Raw genomic sequence first — 22,413 nt, 5'->3', positions numbered from 1 at the left:
TCAAAGGGCCCTCCGGCATTTGGTGTTACAGCCGGACTTACCTGCAAGCCTTTTTCTACATTAAATCTTTGGCGTAGTAGGATTGTTGCACCTGTGCCATCATTGCGTCTTCTGGAAGGGTAGGCCAGACCATGCGCAGCCTATGCAATACCTAGAAAGAAAGCTTTTGGAAAAAAAGCATGTGTAGTTAATGGATCCCTCTTTCTGCCACGTCTTTATCTCCTTTTCTGTTGCTACAGTTTGTAGAGATAAAATGCATCCTCGGGTGACTCTTGTTCCTCCTTCTGTTATAGAAATAAAGAGGTTAATGGTGAAGTAGGATCCCGGGCGGCATTCTTTGCCCACATGTCTGCTTGCGCATTTTCCTCACTCACTGGATTCATCTTCCCCTTGTGAGCTTGCTACTTCACTACCACAAGCGCACCTGTGAGATGTTCTTGTCTGTACTAAGATGGAATGTACAGCATGTGATACCTTAACAGTTAATAGACTCATGAGAACAACATCTGCGCATGTTAATATGGCCTCTGTCATTGCAGCAGCTGCTTTCAAACAGGCCGAGATTGTAGCGGCCACTGGATCAAGTTTTTTTTTTTATTTTATTTTTTTTTTTTTTTTTAGAATAGTATGCAACCGGTCCTTGTCTATCTCCTTGTTGTTGAGTTAATACTGCAGTCATACACCCCCCTTTCTCGTCCACGAACAGAGTGAAACGACGAGACTAGTCCAGAAGTCTTAACGCAGGCGCAGACATCAAGATTTATTTCATATCAGTTAAAGCCTTCTCAGCCTGCTCTGTCCATGAAATTTTATCAGTCGCTAAATCTTGGAGTGGCTGTGCTTTTTCAGCAAAAAAAAAAATTCTTTTTTAACCCATTGCCGGCAATATCCTAACATTCCAAGAACGGACATAACTTGCCGCCTTGTAGACCATGCACATTCCCCTGAAGTCAAATCGTGACTCAGATATTTCATTTTTCTTTCAACCAGTTGCAACTTTTTCCAGAACACTTTGTGCCCGATTGCCGCTAGGAAGACCAACAAAACCTTTGTGTCTTCTTCGCATTATTCCAGAGCCTCAGAGCATAAAAGCAACTCAGCTACATATTACACCAGGACACCACCCCACTTTGATGAATAACCTTTAATTTTTTTATCTATTCTAATTCTTGTCCATAAACACACGGACACAGACACGCACACACACACACACACACACACATACGCACGCACACAGAGCCTCTGTATATCCCTGCGGCATCACAGTTCAGGTCCAACGCTTCCCTTTAAAAGTGAATGCGAACCAGAACTGGGAGTCAGGGTGAATAGGAATTGAAAAGAAAGCATTCGCGAGATCAGTAACAGAAAACCACGTAGCAGTGGACGGGACTGTAGAGAAAATAGTGGAAGGATTCGGGACTATAGGAGTCCTGGGGTGTATAGCAGCATTTACTCCGCGGAGGTCCTGAACGAACCGTCATGAGTCATCTGCTTTTCTAACTGGAAGAATAGAGTATTGGATCGGAATAATAGCACCCCGCTTAACTAAGCATGAACAATGGTAATACCGGCCTCAGCCTCAAACGAAAAAAGATATTGTGCACGAGGTAAACAGAAGGATGACTTTGGGAAAATGACCAAGGGTTCAACATGAGATATTCAGACAAAATGTTATTTCTCTTGTACCCAGAAAGATGAGTGGAGTGAATCTAACTAAAAGATTTGAAGGGTAAACAGCATGGGTGTCGGTGGAGAAGTGGAAGGTAAATGACAGAGCGATCAGGTTACAGGTACAACTCGTCCTATTGCAATTTTCTTAACAGATCCATCTGGGGTGGACCAAATATTAGGTCCCACATACTCCCAATCCTCCCCTTCCTGACATGCTAATACCCATTGTCTCACATTATGCCACTGAAAGTGAGCGGATTTAGCAATGGGGATATATGGGATAGAACCACTCCAGAAGAAAAGCAGTTGTTGTGACAAGAGAGATACTGCTGCAGCCAACTCTGCTGGGATATAACAGTTCTTATGCAAATAGTCTCTTTTTCTGACAGCAGCAGCTAAAAAGTCCGAGAGCCAGGCTTCACCATAATACAGTCCAAAAAATCATGCAATACAGTAAAAAGATTTTAAATACTGTAATCCGAGAGGAACCCAGGACAGCAGAGATTTTTGCTGTTTTGAGAAAAACATGAACAATCAAGGCAGCATAAGAGCATGTAATGGTGGTGGTCAGTGCAAGGCCAGTGTGTTGTTCTGATGTGACCTTCACTCCCTTTTTCGTAACTGAGATGCAAAGGCACAGGTGGGCCATCAAGTCTTGTCCAAACAAGTTCACTGGGCATTAGAGAGCTGATATATTTTGCATTTATTTGTGCTTGTAACTGTCCACTGAACACTAAACTGGCCACTATCAACCCCCTGTTGTCCCAGACTCTCATTCCATTGCCCTCTCACATCATTTCAGCTTGGAATTAGCTTTCCTTCTAAGGACCTGAATCCATTCTGCAGCATTTGGCTTATTCATGTCATCTAACTGTTTCTCCACCGTCATGAACTGGTTCAGCAATTCCTGCACCACCTCTTTTAATTCGTGCAGGTCCCAGTATCTTTGCACCATGAAGTTGGGACGGTTTTAATCTGAGTCAGACTGTTGTACATTATACTGCGGAATGGGCACTTGTATTAATGGTGCTTAAAATTCCATCCTTTCATATTCATGTTTTTTGACCCTGAGGGGTCAGAATCGGGGCTTATGAGGCATCCCTTTCCCCTGAGCTGTGTCTTTGTGCCGCAGTGCTTGCTTGCACCGATCGTAACTGAGGTCGGTGGTGATCTCTACCCTCTCCCTCTTCGTCATCTCTCTCTGTCTGAAACTGTTCATTTTAGAAATCATCGGAACCATCTTCTTCCTCCCTCATTAATTCCTCCAGCTGCCCCAAGGGTGGTGATGGACTGTTGTCCTCAAAGGGAGTTTAAACACATGCTGACGCTAAATCAAGGTATAATCTGTTCTTCTTCTTTTTATTTACTTATTCTTCCTTCCTTTGTCCGGACTTTTGGGATGGTTCTTGCATTATCAAGAACAACTTTTCTTTTTCTGCTATAAGTTTCATTTGGCTTTGCAGTCCCTCATTGCACTTCTACATCGGCTCTGTCTTTAATTATCAATTCCCAACTTCCAAATATTTCCATTTTCTTGACTACAGCACCGTTGTGCATTTCTATATACAATCTTCCTAACTTCATGTATTTCACTCATATCACCAGAGCCTTCTACTGGCCACCTGCCCCTGCTCTGTTTATTCCACTGTTTACATTCTTTTTTAAATCTAACCCTGTTTTCTGTTCTATGTAGCGTCTTAGAGAGCCGCTTTATTTTTTATTTGTTTTTTCCTTGGTACGTTTTCTGAAAACAATCCTCCAAACAGAGGCTTCCTATTCACACCCTGTTTTTTTCAATTTCTTTCTTTAGCGAATCCCGACCGGGAGGTACTTTACCTTCTTACTAAACTTCCACCTCTCTCTTCTAATTATGAGTCTACTTAGGACTCCGTCTCATTCCAAGAAGCGCTATTATCGTTATGTCCCTAGTACCTCTCCCGGACGGTAAAGCAGTTGTGATCACCGGTCACCGATCTTATTCCTGTCTGCAATACACACCTACACTTGGGTTCTCCGACAGGAGGGGAACTGTTTGGGTGCCAAATAAACTGTGGAAGTAACATCCAAGGAAGACCGGAATAGTTCAATCAATTAATCTTTATTCAGTCACAGATGAGTACGTGGATTCATGCTTTGCAAAGCAGAATAACCAAGTTTTACGGTTTCAGTCAGCTTTAATATTCAATTTCCTCATGGCCAGTGAGTTTTCCACACTCTTTTTGCTAAACCAGCCCCTCATTTGTCGCTTCACTCCCTGAGTGACCCGTTGAGTTCAGGATATAAAAGAGCCTCGCCCTCCCGCTGCAGTGCTTTTTCCTGATCACGAAATGTTCAGTTATGTATCTATTCATCCTACTCCCTTCCTTTATTTTACTTTTAAGCCTCTAAGAGACTTCTTCGTCGTTTCCTAGGGAGTATACTAACTCACGTCCTTAACATTCATAATCTTTACACTGTTTTATTTCCAAGAGCTTATCTATACATTCCGGTCCACTCACTGCCTGGTTTCTTTTGTTTTCCCCGGTCGGTCCTTTTACTGGTCCTCTGGACGATCCCGCTCAAGGAGTCGCTTGGCCGTCTCTGATCCTGGGTTTCGGCACAAAAAAACTGTGTACACTGAAGTCGAAAAATGATGGGAGACAAAATACCAATTTAAAATAAAAGCAATTTCTTTATTCTTGGTGAGTTTAAAGAGACTGCAGACCCCCAGCTCAGTGCCACTGCTGGTCAGATCAGACAGCCTCCTGAAAGAAAAATTCTTTTCTTTTTTTTATCTAGCTTATTCATTATCCAAAGAGAAAAACACATGACAGTTCATTTTAAGGTCATACATAAATTGCTGTAAATTACGGTTACATCCTGATTATTACATGCATAAGTGCACAGAATGTCTTATCCAAATAAAGAGCTATTAGGGCGTTCACGTTCCTAAGAAATATGCCCTTATCAGCACACACACATAAGACCAGTTTAAAGCAGTTTCTTATAGTAAATTAGTTATAAAGAAATTACATTCTTATAGTTTTAATATCTTCATTAGATTTTGTTTGGTTAGATTAAGAAATCCTTATTTATTAATCCATAAGGGACATGTTTCTTATGGTTTTAAGCAAAAATTCAGAAACTATCACATTGATTTGTAATATCACAGGGTGTTCTGTTAGTATAAAGAGGTCAGCATTTTCTCATAAAAGAATGCAAATTAGTCCCTTAAACTGTGCACAAGCTTAATTCTTTTTCTACCTAAATGAAGAACAAATTCATATAGAAGTAAAAATCATATAACTCTCTGCAGCATGATTAATACGAAATACAGTCCTTGAGTTAAATACTTACAATCATTACAGTTAATAATGTTTTCTCTTCTTCAACTCATTTCTAAAATACTGGGAGAGGACCTTAAAACCAACATAGAGATCTTAAAAGCTTATTGCCTGCACTGATCAAATTCTTTTAAACCTAGAAGATTAATGGTTAGATTTGATAACCTGCAAGATAAAGAGAACTTCATATTCCAGTTTAGACGGAAGGAGGATATCGTATTTGAAAACAGCCAAATCCATATATTCCCAGATTTGTCTCCAACAACTGCTGCAAAATGGGCTGCATTTCATAGCATCAAACAGCGCCTATTAAGAGCTGAAGTAAAATATAGTCTTCTGTTGATGGTTGGACTTAAGTAATAATTAACGAAACACAAGTTAAAAAAATGGATTCTAACAACCTTTAAAATGAAATGAGTAGTCTAAACACAGGAGTCAAATATTGCTAGTGTTCCACCTTGTATTCCACATACACTATGTAAGTATTTGCCATTTGAAACTTGTACCAGTTTCAATATAACACATTTGTCGCTATTTCGCTACTTTTTTCAATACTTTTATTTTTTTTTCTATCTGAATACATTAATAATATATTATTGCACATGCACACACATTAATACTGTATGTGAAAACATCACTATTTAAAAACGCTATGCCATTTGAAAATGAGTTGTCATTTGAATATATTTTTTTTTCGATCTTGCCTGTACTCCACGTTATGGTACATGGTATTGAAAATGCAGACAGGCTTCTTCTTTACAACAAATAGTTCTGAGCAGGGATCAACCACAGCGCCAACTATGATCATCACTGCTCTTGTGAAAAGAATGGAGATAACCGCCATCAACTCGGAGAGAGAGAGGCAAGTGAACAGCCACTGACAGAATTAAAAAAAAAAAGCGCTAACTACAAGTAGCCAAAATTTCCACCGGGTGTTACAGTCTCAAATCAAATGTATCTTCTTATTATATTGTAGAAATAATAATAGCAGCTCACTACAAACGAGGAACATATGGACTCGAATCTGCAACCTTTTGATTATGAGACAGATGTTCTTACCTCTGCACTATCCAAGAAGATATATCAACTCTCTGTCGATTGACATTTGAGCTTGGGTTTTTAACTCATTGACAGCAACATTTAAATTGAATGATGCTTACAAATTATAGAACCTCTTTTGTATCTCTAAACAACTTCCTGTTGATTTTAATAAGAAATGTTTATTGTGACACCTAATGTATTATTCTCCTTTTTGTCAGGCGTTAGGAAGAGTACTGACAGTTTCTCTAAAAGGCCCAGACTGGGCAGACTGTATTGAAGAGGAAATCAATGCAGAGGACTTCTCTGCTTGCATGCCCACCTCTGGCAGTTCTACTCTTTTGGGAGAAGATGCAGAGATTACTGCAGATTATGATATGGAAGGTATGTATTTATTTGTTTGAGAGAAAATTTACACTAGTTTTACTTATATTGTAAAGTATTGTAAAAATAAAAACTTTATTTGAATAGGACACCTAATAGGTAATTATTAAACATTTTAAATAATTTACTGTATATATCATTTACAAAGGGACCACAAACACACTTTCAAAATATAGAATACTTCAATGTAAAAACATCTTTTTGAATCATCTGAGAGTGATAACAAAGGTAAACTATAATTCAGTCACCAGAGGACCAGTTTGTTCTCTAATTTAAATATTGTATGTATATTTTATTTTGTTCATTGAAATTATTGTGTCTGGTTAAAGGCAGAGTTGTAGCATTTGAGACTTGGAACAGGTTTAACTGGAGGATTTTCACCTTGTGGAAAAAAAAAATTTTCTGAATAAATAAATGTAAATGCAAAATATTGTAGTAATTATCTACTGTGTCCTTTTGGCTTCACTGTATTAGCGTTTGTTAAATCATTACTCTGCATCATACCAGAACAATTGTTGTCGATTCAAGTTAGTGATTGTTAGTTATCAGTAAGTGATGTTTTTTTGTTTTTTTTTTTATTTTATTTATTAATTTTTATTGTAATCATTCCATACAAATAGATCAATTTATAACCAAACAAAATTGAAGACAAATCAAACCCCACCCCTGAGAAGGAGAGTTTAGCCAAAGGAGAATTGCTTAGGGCTTTTTAATAAGGCAACAATAAACAAAAGAAAGGGAGAAATAAATATATAGGTAAATAAGAAATGTAGAAGGGAATTAAATGCGGTAATAGTTATTTTTCTTATTCTAAAATAATATTGATTAGATCCTGCCAGGTTTTGAAAAAATTTTGTACAGATCCTCTGACTGAGAATTTGATTTTTTCCAATTTCAAATAATATAAAACATCGGTTTCCCACTGACTTATAAGAGAAGAGTTAGGATTCTTCCAATTTAACAGAATAAGTCTGCGTGCCAAACGTGTAGTGAATGCAATCACCGTTTGCTTGTCCTTCTCCACTTCAAGTTCATCTGGAAGAACACCGAACACAGCTGTTAATGGGTTAGGAGGAATTGTGATACCAAGGCTGTCTGAAATGCACTTAAAAATTTTGGTCCAAAATGATGTTAGTTTTGTGCAGGCCCGGAACATGTGACCCAGTGAGGCAGGAGCTTGGTTGCAGCGTTCTCAGGTTGGATCTTGCCCTGGAAACATTTTGGACAGTTTTAAGCGAGACAGATGAGCTCGATATATAATTTTTAGTTGAATAATTCTATGCTTTGTGCATATGGAGCTCGAGTGAATTCTCTGCTTTGCTACCTTCCACTCCTTTTCTGATATATTGATTAAGAGATCTTCTTCCCAATGTCCTCTTGGATCTTTGAAAGGTAGGGACTCTAGTAGGATTTTATATAATGCGGAAATGGTGTTTAATTCCTTGAAATTGAGCAGTATTTTTTCCAGCATTGTGGAGGGTACGAGGTGGGAAAAATCGGGCAGTTTCTGTTTAACAAAATTTCTAATTTGAAGATAGTGAAAGAAATGTGTAGCTGGGAGGTTGAATTTTGAACGTAATTGTTCAAAAGATGCAAATATGTTGTCTATATAAAGATTTCTGAGTATTTTAATCCCAAAACTTTTCCAGGTATTAAAAACTGGATATGTTTGCGAGGGTTGAAAGAGGTGGTTCTCTTGCAGAGGTGTCACAGATAAAAGATTTTCCATCTTAAAATGCTTTCTAAGTTGGTTCCATATTCTGAGTGAGTAAAGCACAATTGGTTATTAGTGTATTTGTGATAACTTGCATTTATTGGAGAACAGAGCAGGGAGTATAAAGAAGTACTACAGGATTTTACTTCTATTGTGGACCAAGCCTATGTATGTTCATATATTTGTGTCCAGGTTTTTATGGCTTGTATGTTTGCTGCTCAGTAATAAAACTGAAAATTAGGTAAAGCCATGCCACCTTCTGCCTGAGGTCTTTGTAGGGTCGCTCTTCAGATACGTGGGTGTTTTGAGTTCCAAATGAATGAGGTTATTGTTGAATCTAACTGTTTAAAAAACGATTTATTGATATATATAAGGATATTCATCTTAACAACGTTAATTCTTCCGGCTAGAGTGAGATGAAGGGTTGACCATCTATGCAAGTCTTGCTTAATTTTTTCCATACAGACGGCAAAATTTTGTTGATAAAGAGCTTTATGTTTACTTGTGATATTTACCCCTAGGTATTTAAACTGATCTGCTATGGTAAAAGGTAGGGTGTCCAATCTAATATTATATGCTTGTGAATTCACTGGAAAGAGTATACTTTTATTCAGATTAATTCTAAGACCAGATATCTTTTGAAATTCTGTTAGTGCTGTTAAAATTGCAGGCACAGTGTTTTCTGGGTCTGATATATATAAAACCATATCATCTGCATATAGAGAAATTTTCTGTTCCAGTCCTTCTCTGATAATCCCCTTTATCTGATAAGAATTTCGACAGTGAACCGCCAGTGGTTCAATGGCGATTGCAAACAGCAGTGGCGACAAAGGACATCCTTGTCTGGTACCACGTTCTAGCTTAAAGTAGTCTGAGCAAATGTTATTAATACAAACTGAAGCTTCTGGATTGGTATACAGTAGTTTGATCCATGCACAAATATTCGGGCCAAACCCAAATTTCTCCAATGCAGTGAAAAGGTAGTTCCATTCAATCATATCAAATGCTTTTTCTGCGTCTAATGATAGTAATATCTCTGGGGTGTTTGATTTTGCTGGTGAATATATAACATTAAACAAGCGTCAGAGATTGGAAGATAGGTGTCAGCCTTTAATAAATCCAGTTTGATCCTGTGATATTACAGAGGGCAGCACTTTCTCCATCCTTCTAGCTAGAATTTTTGAGAGTATCTTAACATCATTATTCTTGAGTGAAATTGGTCTGTATGATGCACATTGTAACAAGTCCTTATTTTGTTTAGGAAAGACGGTGATTAATGCTTGACAAAATGTTTGAGGTAGTATTTGGTTGTCTCTAGCTTCTGTAAATGTTGCCAATAAGAGGAGAGCTAGCTGATTGGAGAATTTCTTATAAAATTCTACAGGGTAACCATCAGGGCCTGCTGAATTCCAGCTTTGAAGTGACTTTATAGCATCTAGTAATTCTGTTAGCGTCAGAGGTTTATCCAGTTCCTCAGCACTTAAAGCATCTATTTGTGGTGTCTGTAATGTATCCAAAAATGCATTAGATTGTGTGTTGTCTTCTGTGAGCTCAGTAGAATATAAGGATTTATAATAATCTCTAAATGTATGCATTATATTTTTATGGTCAATAATTTCTTCTCCATTCGTGTTGGTGATTACTGGTATTGCATTGCAAACTTCTTGTTTGTGAATTTGTTGAGCTAAAAGCTTATTAGCTTTTTCTCCGTGTTCATAGTAATGATGTCTAGACTTATAAATAAGTTGTTCAGTTTCTTTAGTTGTTAAGATGTTAAGTTCTGTATACAGGGCCTGCACTTTCCTGTGAAGAGCTTCACTTGGACGCCTGGCTTGTTCTTCATCTATTCTAGTAATTTAGCTTCTTAGCTCTGACACTTTCTTGGTTTCTAATTTATTTCTGTGGGAAAGGTATGAAATAATCTGTCCTCTTAAGAAGGCCTTTAGAGTTTCCCAGAGTGTTCCTGTGGAAACCTCTGTGGGCGTGTTTGTCTCTAGGAAGAAGCTGATTTGTTTGGATATAAATTCTGTGCAGTTCTCGTCTGCCAATAGAAGAGGGTTAAGGCGCCATCTGCGAGGTGAGTGTGAGGGGCTTAATGATTTTAGCTCCAAGACTAGAGGGGCATGGTCGGAGATAACAATTGTGTCGTATTTGCATGATTTAATCGTAGGCAGGAAATTATTATCTATAAAAAAATAATCAATTCTTGAGTAGCTATAATGCACTGGTGATTAGAACAAATATATTCTTGAGTTTGGGTTAAGAAACCTCCAGGGGTCTGATCAGTTGTGGTCATTTAAAAACTGTGTAATTGTCTTTGCAGTATTAGATGTCGTCCCCCATGTCACAGGAGTCCTATCTAAGAGTGGATTTAAAACACAATTAAAGTCCCCAGCCATTATAATTTGATGAGTGTTCACATTGGGAATGGATGCAAATAGATTTTGCATGAATTCCTTATCATCGACATTGGGTGCCTAAACATTTATCAAAATCATTTTACTGTTAAATAAGTTGCCCATGACCATCGCATATCTCCCTTCAGGGCCCGATACTACATCTGATGCTACAAATGGAACTGTTCTGTGTATGAGAATTCCCACCCCTCTAGTTTTCTTTATAAAGCTAGAATGGAACATTTGGCCAGTCCAGTCTTTTTGTAGTCTGAACTGATCCTTGCTTAGTAAGTGGGTCTCCTGTAAAAATTCTATTTTAGCGTTTAAGCCTGTTAGGTGAGAGCATACTTTCTTTCTCTTTAATTCGTGATTCAGGCCTTTAACATTTCAGCTCACAAAGTTAACTGTCCCATCATGGAGACATTGATTCTGAGTTTTTAATGTCATTTTATAGTCTTAACTGGTAGTGAGGCAGTTTTAATCTTAATTTCAAAATTCCCCATGAGTTATTGCATTTTAGCCTATTGTTGCATTGATATTTATAGTTATAAGGATTAGAAGAATAGATTAGATATAGCCTGCTCTCCTTCTCTCCCCCCTTTATCATCCCCACACACCACCACCCCCCCCCCCCACCACCCCCCATTTTGCCTCCCCACATGAGGCTTGATCCCACTTTGCGATGTCCCGGACCTCTGACATACAAAGAGACAGAACAAGGTCCAAAACAAAACAAACCCCACCCCGCAGTAGCTTTAGAGAATTAAAACAAAGAGATATCTATTGCAGCTGAATTCTTAATACTATCTGCCGAAAATATAATCATTAACAGTCTTTAAGCTTAAAATAATCTTCAGCAATCTTAAGATATTAAGATAAAAAAAAGAATGAACCCTGGGAATGATTTTAAAAAGTAGTCTAGGATAAACATGGTAATTCCTAATGTAATAGTAAATGTAATAGTAATGTAATAGTAGAAATAGCAATAAACCAAGAGTATGATGTTAAACAGTCTACTTTAAGGTAGTAAAAAAAAAGAAAAAACAAATCCTACTTTAATTACTTCCACACTTCCACACTCACGTCTATAACTATAATTAAGACATAAACATATAATGTCCAAGTAAAGAAAAGGATGTATAATTATAATACCAGTCTCTTTAAAAGTGGATCCGAGAGCAGATGATAGGTCCTTCCCATGCCTTGATAGAATACGGCTCCTTATTAACTTTCAAAAGAGTGTCGGAAACAGCTTCTTTAGTTCCTTTTCAGCTTCTTCCTTGCTTGAAAAAATATAAAATTGATCTTGAACTTCCACTTTCAGTTTGGCGGGATACAAGAGGCTGTATTTGGTATCGGCTTTCTGTAGCAACTTTTTAATGTCAAAGTACGCTGCGCGTTTTGCAGCTGTTAATGGTGAGAAGTCGGGGAAAGTACGAATAAGATTATTTTCAAATATAATCTCTTGCTTGTGTCTGAGAAGTGCCATCACATCAAGCTTACATCGTAGTCGCTCGAAGCAGACAATAAAAGACCTAGGTTTAAAGGTGCTTGATCTGTATGTGCGATAAGCAGCTGCTATCTCAATGTCGAGTTTAAGATCGTCTCCAATTATTTTAGACAATAATTCTACTGCAAATTTCACTGGGCTTGAGCTTTCTCATTTCTCAGGTATACCCTCAATTCTTATATTATTTCTTCTGTACCCATCTTCCAGGGCCGCAAGTCTGTCTCCGAGTTTTTTGCATTCGGAATTCGCAGCTGTAGCTTTTTCATCGGCGTTAGACGCCAGTTGTTCCGCTGTTTCAACTTGAGCCATGAATGCCTGCTTAACATCATCCAGCTGATCTGTAACGTCATTAATCTGGTCGGCAAGCAAATTTTCTTCGATGTGTTCCTCTAATTTCTCCAACATGCCTTTAAAGTTCACGTCAAAACGTTTAAATAGACGCGTTTCCCGGTCTTTGTTATCCTTTTTAATCTCGATGATATCCTACTTAAGCTCAATGTTAGCCTTCTTAAGCTCATTTATGGCCGTAGCCATGGCGGCAGCCAGTGTAGCAATCATCTCTTTCAGTTCGGACTGTTCGCTTCGGATTTCGTGCTCCGCAAGTGGAAATGCAGCTCCTGTTACAGCAGGTGCTGCGGGCTCGCGATGAGTAGATGAGAGCACATCCTGCAGGGCCTTTGCTAGTCTCGGATGATCCTCGGAAATCGGCAATCCATCGCGACCTGTATCACTTGCACCTTCGCTCCCATTTTCACTCTCGACTGGAGATGATACAATGGAGCGGGGTCCTAGGAAATCTGCGCATTCGTCTGCTTGTTCCAGGTCAGTCTCCGAGAGGCTATACCGTACACTCGGGCCGGATGTCTGTCCAGACTTTGAAGCTGCTTTAAGTTTCTTTTCCAGTTCTTTCTGACTTTCTTCTTGTTACTCATGCTTGTATATTGTAGTGGAAGTTCCTTGGTAGGGTTAAATACAGGATACCTCTAAATAATATGAAATACGTGGGAAAATAAAGCCTCTGCTAGCGGAGCTCTGCTTCAGACGTCCATCTCCTACAGCGGACGAAACCAACTCCCTTTTTTTTTTTTTTTTTTTAAACAAATAAATATAAGTTGTTAATTAAAGTATAATTAATACAATTAATACTTTATATAATTGAAAATATTCATTATATTCAACAGAAGTTGTTTATATTGTATTAAAATAGTTTTTCTGGATTACAGGAGATGTAGATGACTATAGTACTGAAATAGAGGAGATCTTTCCTCGACATCTACAACCTGCCCCCAGCACTGGTCCTGGAAAATCTCCTCGTTCATCTCCAAGAACAAGTCCTTGCCCCTCACCTACAATGCCTGATGTAGTACTTCCTATCATTCCAAGTAGGCCAAATCGTGCTCCACGTGCTGCAGTGCCACCTTCATCTGTTCAAGGTAAGTTTTAAAAGATTTCATAATTTTTACCTTTTTAAGCCAACTATATTTGCTTAGTTTCACAGCAGGAGGTCATTAAAGACAATGTAAGTCATAATATAAGCTCTGTTGCAAGGTTTGAGGTTCCCTAGCCCGCTAGGGGGCAATGTGTTGTACCCTCACAGGCATACTGGGGAGAACAACCAATCTGGTCCTCTTCAGTGCACTTCTGTAGTGAGGGCAATATGTAGAAATCTCTAGTGCTGCCGTGGAGTTCTACCCATATGATACCAAGTCCCCAAAAATATACCTGGAAAGTGGTTGGGGAACAATATAAAAAAGGCCTTGCTTTCTTGGTTTTGAGAGTTTAGAGGATGGAGGGTGACAAGGGCTCAGCTGATTGGATGGAGCAAGAAGGAAAAAAGTAGTGGAAGGTGTGCTAGAGAAGTGTTAAACAGAGTAGCAAAGTGTTACTATTGTTTAGTTAGTCCCTGGGCAAAGAGTTGTTCAGAGTTTTCTGTTATTGTTTTTCTTCACAGTTCCCATTATTACTTTTTGAGGTTTTGTTATTATAGCCTGTTTTTTTTTTTTTGTCATTTTGAACTCCTGGATTGATGTTTGGTGTCATGAGATGACTATACCAGCCACACTGTGCAATTTATTGTTATAGATTTTATCTTAAACTGAAACGTTTTCCATTTTTGAATATCAATCTACACTCAGTAATCCTTATTAGGAAAGTGAAAGCATGTTTTCAGAAAAGTTTACAAATTTATCAAAAATCAAAAACTGAAATCTCTCATTCATATAAATAGCTAGACCCTTTGCTGTGGCATTCCAAATTGTGGCTAGAACACCTGTGGCAAACTAAATTATTTGGACATAGTTTAAAAAGATGCACACCTGTGTATATAAGGTCCCACAATTCACACCGAATATCAGGACACAAACTAAGCCATACAGTCCAAGAAACTGTTTGTCGACCTCGACAATAAATTTATGGTGCGCCATAGATCAGAGCATAACTGTAAATTCATTTCCAAATCTTTGAGTGTTCCCAGGAGCACAGTAGCCTCAGTAATTGTGTAACAGAAGAAGTTTGAAACCACTAGGACTCTCCCTAGAAGGGCCTTGTTCATGGTACTAACTAGGAACCCAATGGTAACCCTAACACAGCATCCGGAAGTCCTCTGCTTAGTGATGGGCGTAGTGAAGCCTCATTAAACACCGAAACGTCTGCAATATTTATGTCTGAATTTGTTTTTAGGCTTTGAATCATTTGGCACTGACCTTTCTGGTGACATGTCTTGTCCATTTGTGTTAACATTACACAAACTGAATAAAGTTCAATTATGGTCTGTGAAACTTTGGAGATTATTAGCCACAGATGAAATCTACTCATTGTTGCCAATCCTTAGTGTTGAAGTATAAACTAAAAAACCATAACTAACTCTATCAGGTGAAATGTACCATACAACAAACAAGAGTTTTAATAAACAGTTTATACTGCATAACCTCTCCTAATTAATTATTCTCCTTTTAAATTTTATTATTATCATCACCTGCTCACATCTGGGTTCACTCAAATTGCTCTTGTGGTTCCAGCTGTGTCCTTTGGGTGGTGGGCATCAGTCCAAAGGTGAAATTACAATTTACTGTTAAAAAGATTTGTTTACTGTGAAGGATTCACCACTGGCTTATTCAGTTCTTATGGATTCAAGATCAGAGAAGGATATTCCACTTCAACAGTGCTCACAATCAGAGTTATCAGTTCAGAAGGGTAATTTACAGTTTTTTTCGTAAGAAGCCTGCATACACCAATTGTAGATGAATTGTTAAATCTTTGCTATTACAGAATTTTTCTTTCTGTACAGAAACTAGACCACCATTAGGGTCTGATTTGTAACCTGCTTGCCTGGCTTCACTACCTGTGCTTCAAAAGCAATCACCTTGATGTCCAGCATTTGTCTTTGTAGAGTGGCTTGGGTGTCAAAATAACAGATAGGACTGTCTCAGTGTCTTCAGAGACATACGACTCCTAAAGACTATTTTTATTGTGACACCTTCTACATTTCACTCCCCTCCCCCCCACTATAATTGTTGATGTCAGGCCATTGTGCTTTAACACGAGAATTACAAAGCCTACGAAAAAACCCGTCCCAACTTAAATCCGTTCGCACCTCTCCGTCAGCGTCTTTTGTTTTGTAAATGTGTTCATAAGCGCAAGCAGCCTACTATTCCATCCTCCCACCGCCACACAGCAAAAATCGCTCTTCCAGCTCAAGCCTTGTTTATCTGTTAGTGAGGTAGTACCTAGAACTGTATCGTGTAAATAATATATCGTTATTTAGAACACATGCATTTCATGAGTGTTCTTTGTCTACAAAGATCTGTGTAAGTGTAGCATGACAGAATACCTAAAAGACAAACTTTTTTCATGTTTTAGTACTAATGACAAAATTTTGACATGAAGTCCAAATATCAAATAAGCACTTTCACAAAAGGTACAAGTATAATAAAACAAGTTCGCTTTTATTCAAGACTATAACCGAAAAAAAAAAGAAATCTGGTTAGTATTCCTCGTTGTTACGACTGGTTTAGTAGTACAATGGTAAGAGCTGCTGACTCTTAATCAATACGGCGCAGGTTCAAGCCTTGCCGTGTCACAAAATAAGCATTTTCAGTAGTGAACTGCTCTTATTGTTACTATTATACAATAAAAACATACATTTAATTTGAGTCTGTAACAGCCGGTGTAAATGTATGGTACTTGTAAAGGTTAGTGTTTTTTTTTTTAATTCAGTTTTATTCTCTCAGTCGCATTCACACTCCCCCCAAATCTGACATTGTTAGTTTTCAAATAAAGACGTGCTATAACAAAGGTGAACTCCGATGAGGATGAGGGTTCTACATCGGAGAAAGAGAACAGGAGTTTTTTCATAGGCTTTAGTAATTCTAGTGTTAAGCTCTATTAAACACGTGAATGCCTTACTTTTCTCAGTTACCAGAAAACTTGCCTTGAGGTCCACTAGAACATATAGTTAGCTCTGTAGTATTCTGGATCCTCAACCATTAAGCATCAAGGTACAACCTGTAAGGTTTTAGTAAAACTGGCCATTTCTGAAACTTTTTTGAATTTTATGAATGCTTGATATGGACACAACAGTTTTCTACATAGCATGGTGTTTAACAAAATTATTTAGTTTGGAAGCTGGGCTTTATGACCTTTTTGTGCATTTGAATGTGCTTGGTGACAGACCAGCTATTTTCTCACTTTCGCAGATGGTTGTTTCTGGAAACCTGTGCTTTCTTTGAGCTGGACTCCAACCCAGGGGGACAGCCATGTAGTGTCCAGGGGGTGGTATTGCACAGTCCAGGGCTGCTCTCCCTGAATATACAGCGAAGGCGCGTCCCGGCCGGGCATGGACCCTGGCCATCTGCCACAATATAAATATATATTATATATACAGGTAAAATTCCGTTACAACAAACTTCCAGGGACCTAAAAAAAATTTGTTGTAATGAGATTCTGTATTTGTAGCTATAGTGCTTTCTTTAATTTGCGTCTAGGTGTCTGCAATCATTTCAATAACTTCATTCGCATTAATTTTAATCTTCTCCTGTTTACAAAAAAAAAAAGTTTTCAGCATTTCCTTGCAAATAATACACTTTCAGGGTGCGAATGATGCCTAAATCCAATGGCTGAAGCACTGCTGTGCAATTGGGTGGGAGGAATTCAACGCGAACATTATGTAAATGTGGAAGCATGTTGTGGGCAGCACAGTTATCAATCAGAAGCTGAATCATCCTTTTCTTCTTCTTCAAATTGTGAGGTTTCTGAACTCTTTTGGGATCCCCCCCCCAATAGGAACGTGAAGCTGAAGTGCGTCCCGAAGCACGATTGCCGCGTCTGTGTAAGATTGTTTGTCCGTTGCTGGGGAAGGGCAACAGAAGGCTCAGGGCGGTGCAGTGAGGCGCCACAGAAGCAAATCCTAAAAGATTGGGGTCGCGCTATAAGTCCCTGTCTTACACCCCAAAACAGTCTTCCACAGACGCGGTGATCGCACTTCGGGACGCTCTTCAGCGTGTTGTCCAGTTGTGGGAGGTCCCAAGAGAGTTTAGAAACCTCACATTTTCTTGAATGAGTGCCACATTAATAGGAATGTTTCTTGAACGAGCATCACTGAACCACATAAAAACTGCTTATTCAACGTCTTCAAATGAAGCAGTTCGCATGCATTTGCAACCCGAGATTTTTCTTCTTTTTTTTTTCTTGGTCTTTCAAGAAAGTTGACAGAGTCGATGGCGAAATTCCGAATTCACTGGCAATGTCTTTTTTTCTTTTTGCCGCAATCGAGAGCTGCAAAAAGTTGTTTTTCTAATATGAACTGTTATCATTTTTTTGTGTCTGCCGTTTCTATAGGAGAGTGACAATGAGTTAAATTCCAATGGATGTTTTTCAAATGTTGACGAGCAGTAAGCAAAAGGTATCACTGAAAACCACCGAAAACAAAAACCAAAAAAAACAGTACGAGCAAAGTTCGAAGAAAGAAATTATTTTTTTTTATATACAATGTTTCTGTTTGGGGATCGTTGTGCACAACTGAGCTGTGACCACAGAAAAAACTGCTCTGTGGATGATTCATTCAGGCATTTCAAGGTCCTTTGGGCACTTTGTTGTAATGAAAGTATTTGCTGAATGTACTTCGTAGTAATGAGATTTCTATAGACTTGTGTCATATGGTGAAACTGTCGGGACCATAAAAATACTTTGTTGTAATGAAAATTTCGTTGTAACGGAATTTTACCTGTGTGGGCGTGTGTGTGTGTGTATGTATAAATATATATATATATATATATATATATATATATATATATATATATATATATATATATATATATATATATATATATATATATATATAATATACACTAGGGGGCTTTGCCCTCTGCTCGCTTCGCTCGCCAACCCCTGTGTTTGGTTAATCGGATATACAACTTAAAATTTTTTTTTCTTTGGAATTGTTTCAATTTAATTATTTGTACTTTTACTTTAGAGCTTCATTAAAAACAATATTTTTTGGAGATGCTTTATGACACAACATATAACTGCCCATGAGTGAATATTGTTTCTGTTTCTCTAATAAATAATATGACTTTTTCTAATGTTTGTCCCTGTGATTTATTGATTGTTATAGCAAAAGCTATTCTCACGGTAAACTGTAAACATTTTAATACGAATGGCATATCACAATCTCCTTTGGTTTGTAATGTTATTCGCAGAATATATACATTACCTTTCTTTTTGCCTGTTAAAATTTGCATCGCTTCTCCGTGATCATCAATATACACCTGATCGAATTATTTATTCTTTGAAATTCAACTTGTCGTTGCTTTAACTGTTCCGGGACCACAGATTCTCATAGCGTATGGTCCATTATTGTATAAATCCACATTTTGTGCATTGAATGATGCGAATGCGAAAAGACTTTGTTGTTTACTCTTTGCCTTTTATTTCTGACCTCGATTTGTCCTGCTATTTTTTCAATTACACCTGGTTCTGATGATTAATTACCTTTTGTTTGCGGTAATGCGATTTTTTCTATATTCTTTGATACCGTAGCGACTGACATGATAAAGTGTCACAGAAGTTTTACTTGAACAATCACAGACTTCCTAACCCCAAACACAACTTTCTAGCACCCTCTCCAACCCCTCCTCCCCTGGGTCTCGCCCACCCTTACCGCATCAATCAATACCCCGCTATCAGTCTTCCGTGCTATAGTCCGCCCTCCTTCAATCGGACCGAACAGTCACTTAAAACCAAAAAGGTCTCAACCTGGCTGGGACGCTACAATACTTTCAAATTTTACTGCTTTCATATTCTGTACCTTTCTCTGCATGTGTATCGTGCCATCGTTTGTTTGAGCCTTTCGAATTCCACTGCTTTCATAATCTCTTATCTGCCTTTTTTTATTCCAACGCTTTTGGGTCTCTATTCTCTGTATTGTCCTTATACGCTTTATATGGGCTGAGAGCACAGGATATGTGTGTACTACATGCTTTTACACTACTGAGTGTTTTTTGATGGGTGTGCTCTTATATGATATCTTTTGTAAGTAGGGCGTGTCTTGCAAGAATCTCATGTTCCATGGCCCTGGGACAATCTCTTGGCTCCAAGTCTCATGTTTACGGTCCCCTCGAGACGCTCCGTGGCAAGTCTCTTTTGTCTCATAGGTCTTTTAAATGTCTTCCAAGAACTTCTGAGAAGATCACATATCGTCGCTTTGTTTTTGCTTTCTAGGATTTTTTTTTATAATAGATATATACCAAGCAGTTATACGGGAATAATGTATTGTTTTTCCTTTTAACAGAATTTTCACCTTGATTTTCATTCTACTTTTCCAAGTGTTCTAATTGTTTAATTCATCCATTATTTACTAATTAGTGGGTCTGACGTTAAAGTAGTTGCAGCCTTTGATTATTCAGTGATGTTTGCCTGGGTGTCTGCTCTGCTCATTTTTAATTCTCATTAATAAGATACAAAGAAGGGGAGAAACTGCACAGAGAAATATAATGAAATCAACAAAAGAGAGTTAGACATTTAAATATGTAGCAAAAGCAGAAGTATTTCTGGATTTCTTATAAATGTAAAAATCATGCTGCTGTGCTTTTCTGAATGTAGAATAATAGAAACAAATACCAGCTAATTAAATGAAGATCAGTGTTATCAGGTGTTGTCACTGATTGACTCTGGTTTGAACAAAATCCTGCAGCCACAGTGGGTCCCCAGGACCAAGTTTGAGAACCCCTGACCTAAAAGAATGGGCAGTGCCCACTTTGCTCTACAGTATCAATGGAGCAGTCAATAAATATTCAATAAATAAATGTTCATAAACCACAGTGCATGAAAAAGGAAAGTTGTAAATAGTAAAATAGTTAAAATTCAGTAGTAGCATCTCTGTATATGCCCCTTTGTTTATCCAGCCAACTTGCAGCCCATAAGCGGAGAAAACATCACTTATTTCACCAGCTTCATAGCAAAAACACAAGGAAAGATCTGTTCACCCTGTCAACTCCATCCTCATGCTGTACCTCCAATGGCTGCATTGTCCACAGTTCCTCACCAGACGAACTTCATTTGTTTCCACTCCTCTGAATAGTTTGATGCTATAATCTCTTGTACTTGATTGTGTCTCCAGCTCCTTCACTGCTAACTGAAGTCAGCACCCACAGGGAGCTATTTCTGCCATCTCCACTCGGTATCCTCAAAGTTTAATCTGGATCCACTGTCTCCCCTACCACATCAGCCCCATCGCATTTTCAACACATCAAAGGAAACTTCATGCTATGTGAGATTGCTCCCACTGTCTTCTCTACTTTTCTCTCTACTTTTCTCTCATACCCAAAGACTAACCCCTTTTTTTCCCTGCTCTGGCAATTCTCCTTTGCAATGCAGCTGTTGCCCCAATTAGCTCCTGGTACAACTAACTCTGTTGCATTTGCCTGTTAACTGGCCAAAATGCATTACAGTAATCCCTCCTCCATCGCGGGGGTTGCGTTCCAGAGCCACCCGCAAAATAAGAAAATCCGCGAAGTAGAAACCATATGTTTATATGGTTATTTTTATATTGTTATGCTTGGGTCACAGATTTGCGCAGAAACACAGGAGGTTGTAGAGAGACAGGAACGTTATTCAAACACTGCAAACAAACATTTGTCTCTTTTTCAAAAGTTTAAACTGTGCTCCATGACAAGACAGAGATGACAGTTCTGTCTCACAATTAAAAGAATGCAAACATATCTTCCTCTTCAAAGGAGTGCGCGTCAGGAGCACAGGCTGTCAGAAACAGAGAGGAAAGCAAACAAATCAATAGGGCTGTTTGGCTTTTAAGTATGCGAAGCACCGCCGGTACAAAGCTGTTGACGGCGGCAGCTCACACCCCCTCCGTCAGGAGCAGGGAGAGAGAGAGATAGAGAGAGACAGAGTTTGTTTTTCAATCAAAAATCAGTACGTGCCCTTCGAGCTTTTAAGTATGCGAAGCACCGTGCAGCATGTCGTTTCAGGAAGCAGCTGCATAAAAGATAGCAACGTGAAGATAATCTTTCAGCATTTTTAGACGAGCGTCCGTATCGTCTAGGTGTGCGAACAGCCCCCCTGCTCAATCCCCCTACGTCAGGATCAGAGAAAGTCAGCGCAAGAGAGAGAGAAAAGTAAGCTGGGTAGCTTCTCAGCCATCTGCCAATAGCGTCCCTTGTATGAAATCAACTGGGCAAACCAACTGAGGAAGCATGTACCAGAAATTAAAAGACCCATTGTCCGCAGAAATCCGCGAACCAGCAAAAAATCCGCGATATATATTTAAATATGCTTACATATAAAATCCGCGATGGAGTGAAGCCGCGAAAGGCGAAGCGCGATATAGCGAGGGATCACTGTACATGGTAAAGTAACTAGTCTAGAATTAATGTGGTGTAATCGTATATATAATCATACATACAGTGAATACTCAACATTCATGTGTTTAACTTTCATGACTTTAAGTATTCACACAATTTCTTTTTGTAACCTCCTTTTTTACTTTCATGCTAGCAATCTCACACAGTATGCCCAGTACAGAAAAACAATGAGAGGTGTGATGCACGCAAGTTTGAGGAGTGACTAATGTCCAACTAGATGCTTCACTGGTGGTGATTATGCTGTCATTGGAGATTTAAAAGCTCTCTGTGCATTTGTTAAATATTTTCATTGTTTTACTTAAAATATCAAGTTGTATTTTACAATTATGCCCCCAAAGTATACTGCAAGTCCATTGGCCACAACGTCTGTGATCCGGCTTAGTGATGAAAATAAAGGTGTTAGATATTCTTCATGCTGAAAATATGGCTGCCACTATTGGTTGCAAGTTTGACATTAATGAATTGACCATCTGGCTAGGAACCTCAAGGATGCTGTCCCATTATT

General features: G+C 38.5%; 1 protein-coding gene across 1 annotated transcript in view; it reads left to right on the top strand.

Annotated features, from left to right (window-relative positions):
• The window catches only part of synj1 (synaptojanin 1), a 540,854-nt gene that overhangs the window by 449,731 nt on the left and 68,710 nt on the right, over window positions 1-22,413 (top strand). Inside the window, 2 exon segments of the mRNA XM_051926623.1 lie at window positions 6,254-6,416; window positions 13,260-13,469. Of these exon segments, the coding sequence (XP_051782583.1) occupies window positions 6,254-6,416; window positions 13,260-13,469 (373 nt within the window).

The sequence above is a fragment of the Erpetoichthys calabaricus genome, chromosome 4 (assembly GCF_900747795.2).
Source record: "Erpetoichthys calabaricus chromosome 4, fErpCal1.3, whole genome shotgun sequence".
Lineage (NCBI taxonomy): Eukaryota > Metazoa > Chordata > Cladistia > Polypteriformes > Polypteridae > Erpetoichthys > Erpetoichthys calabaricus.
This window is presented reverse-complemented; position numbering and strand designations above follow the sequence as displayed.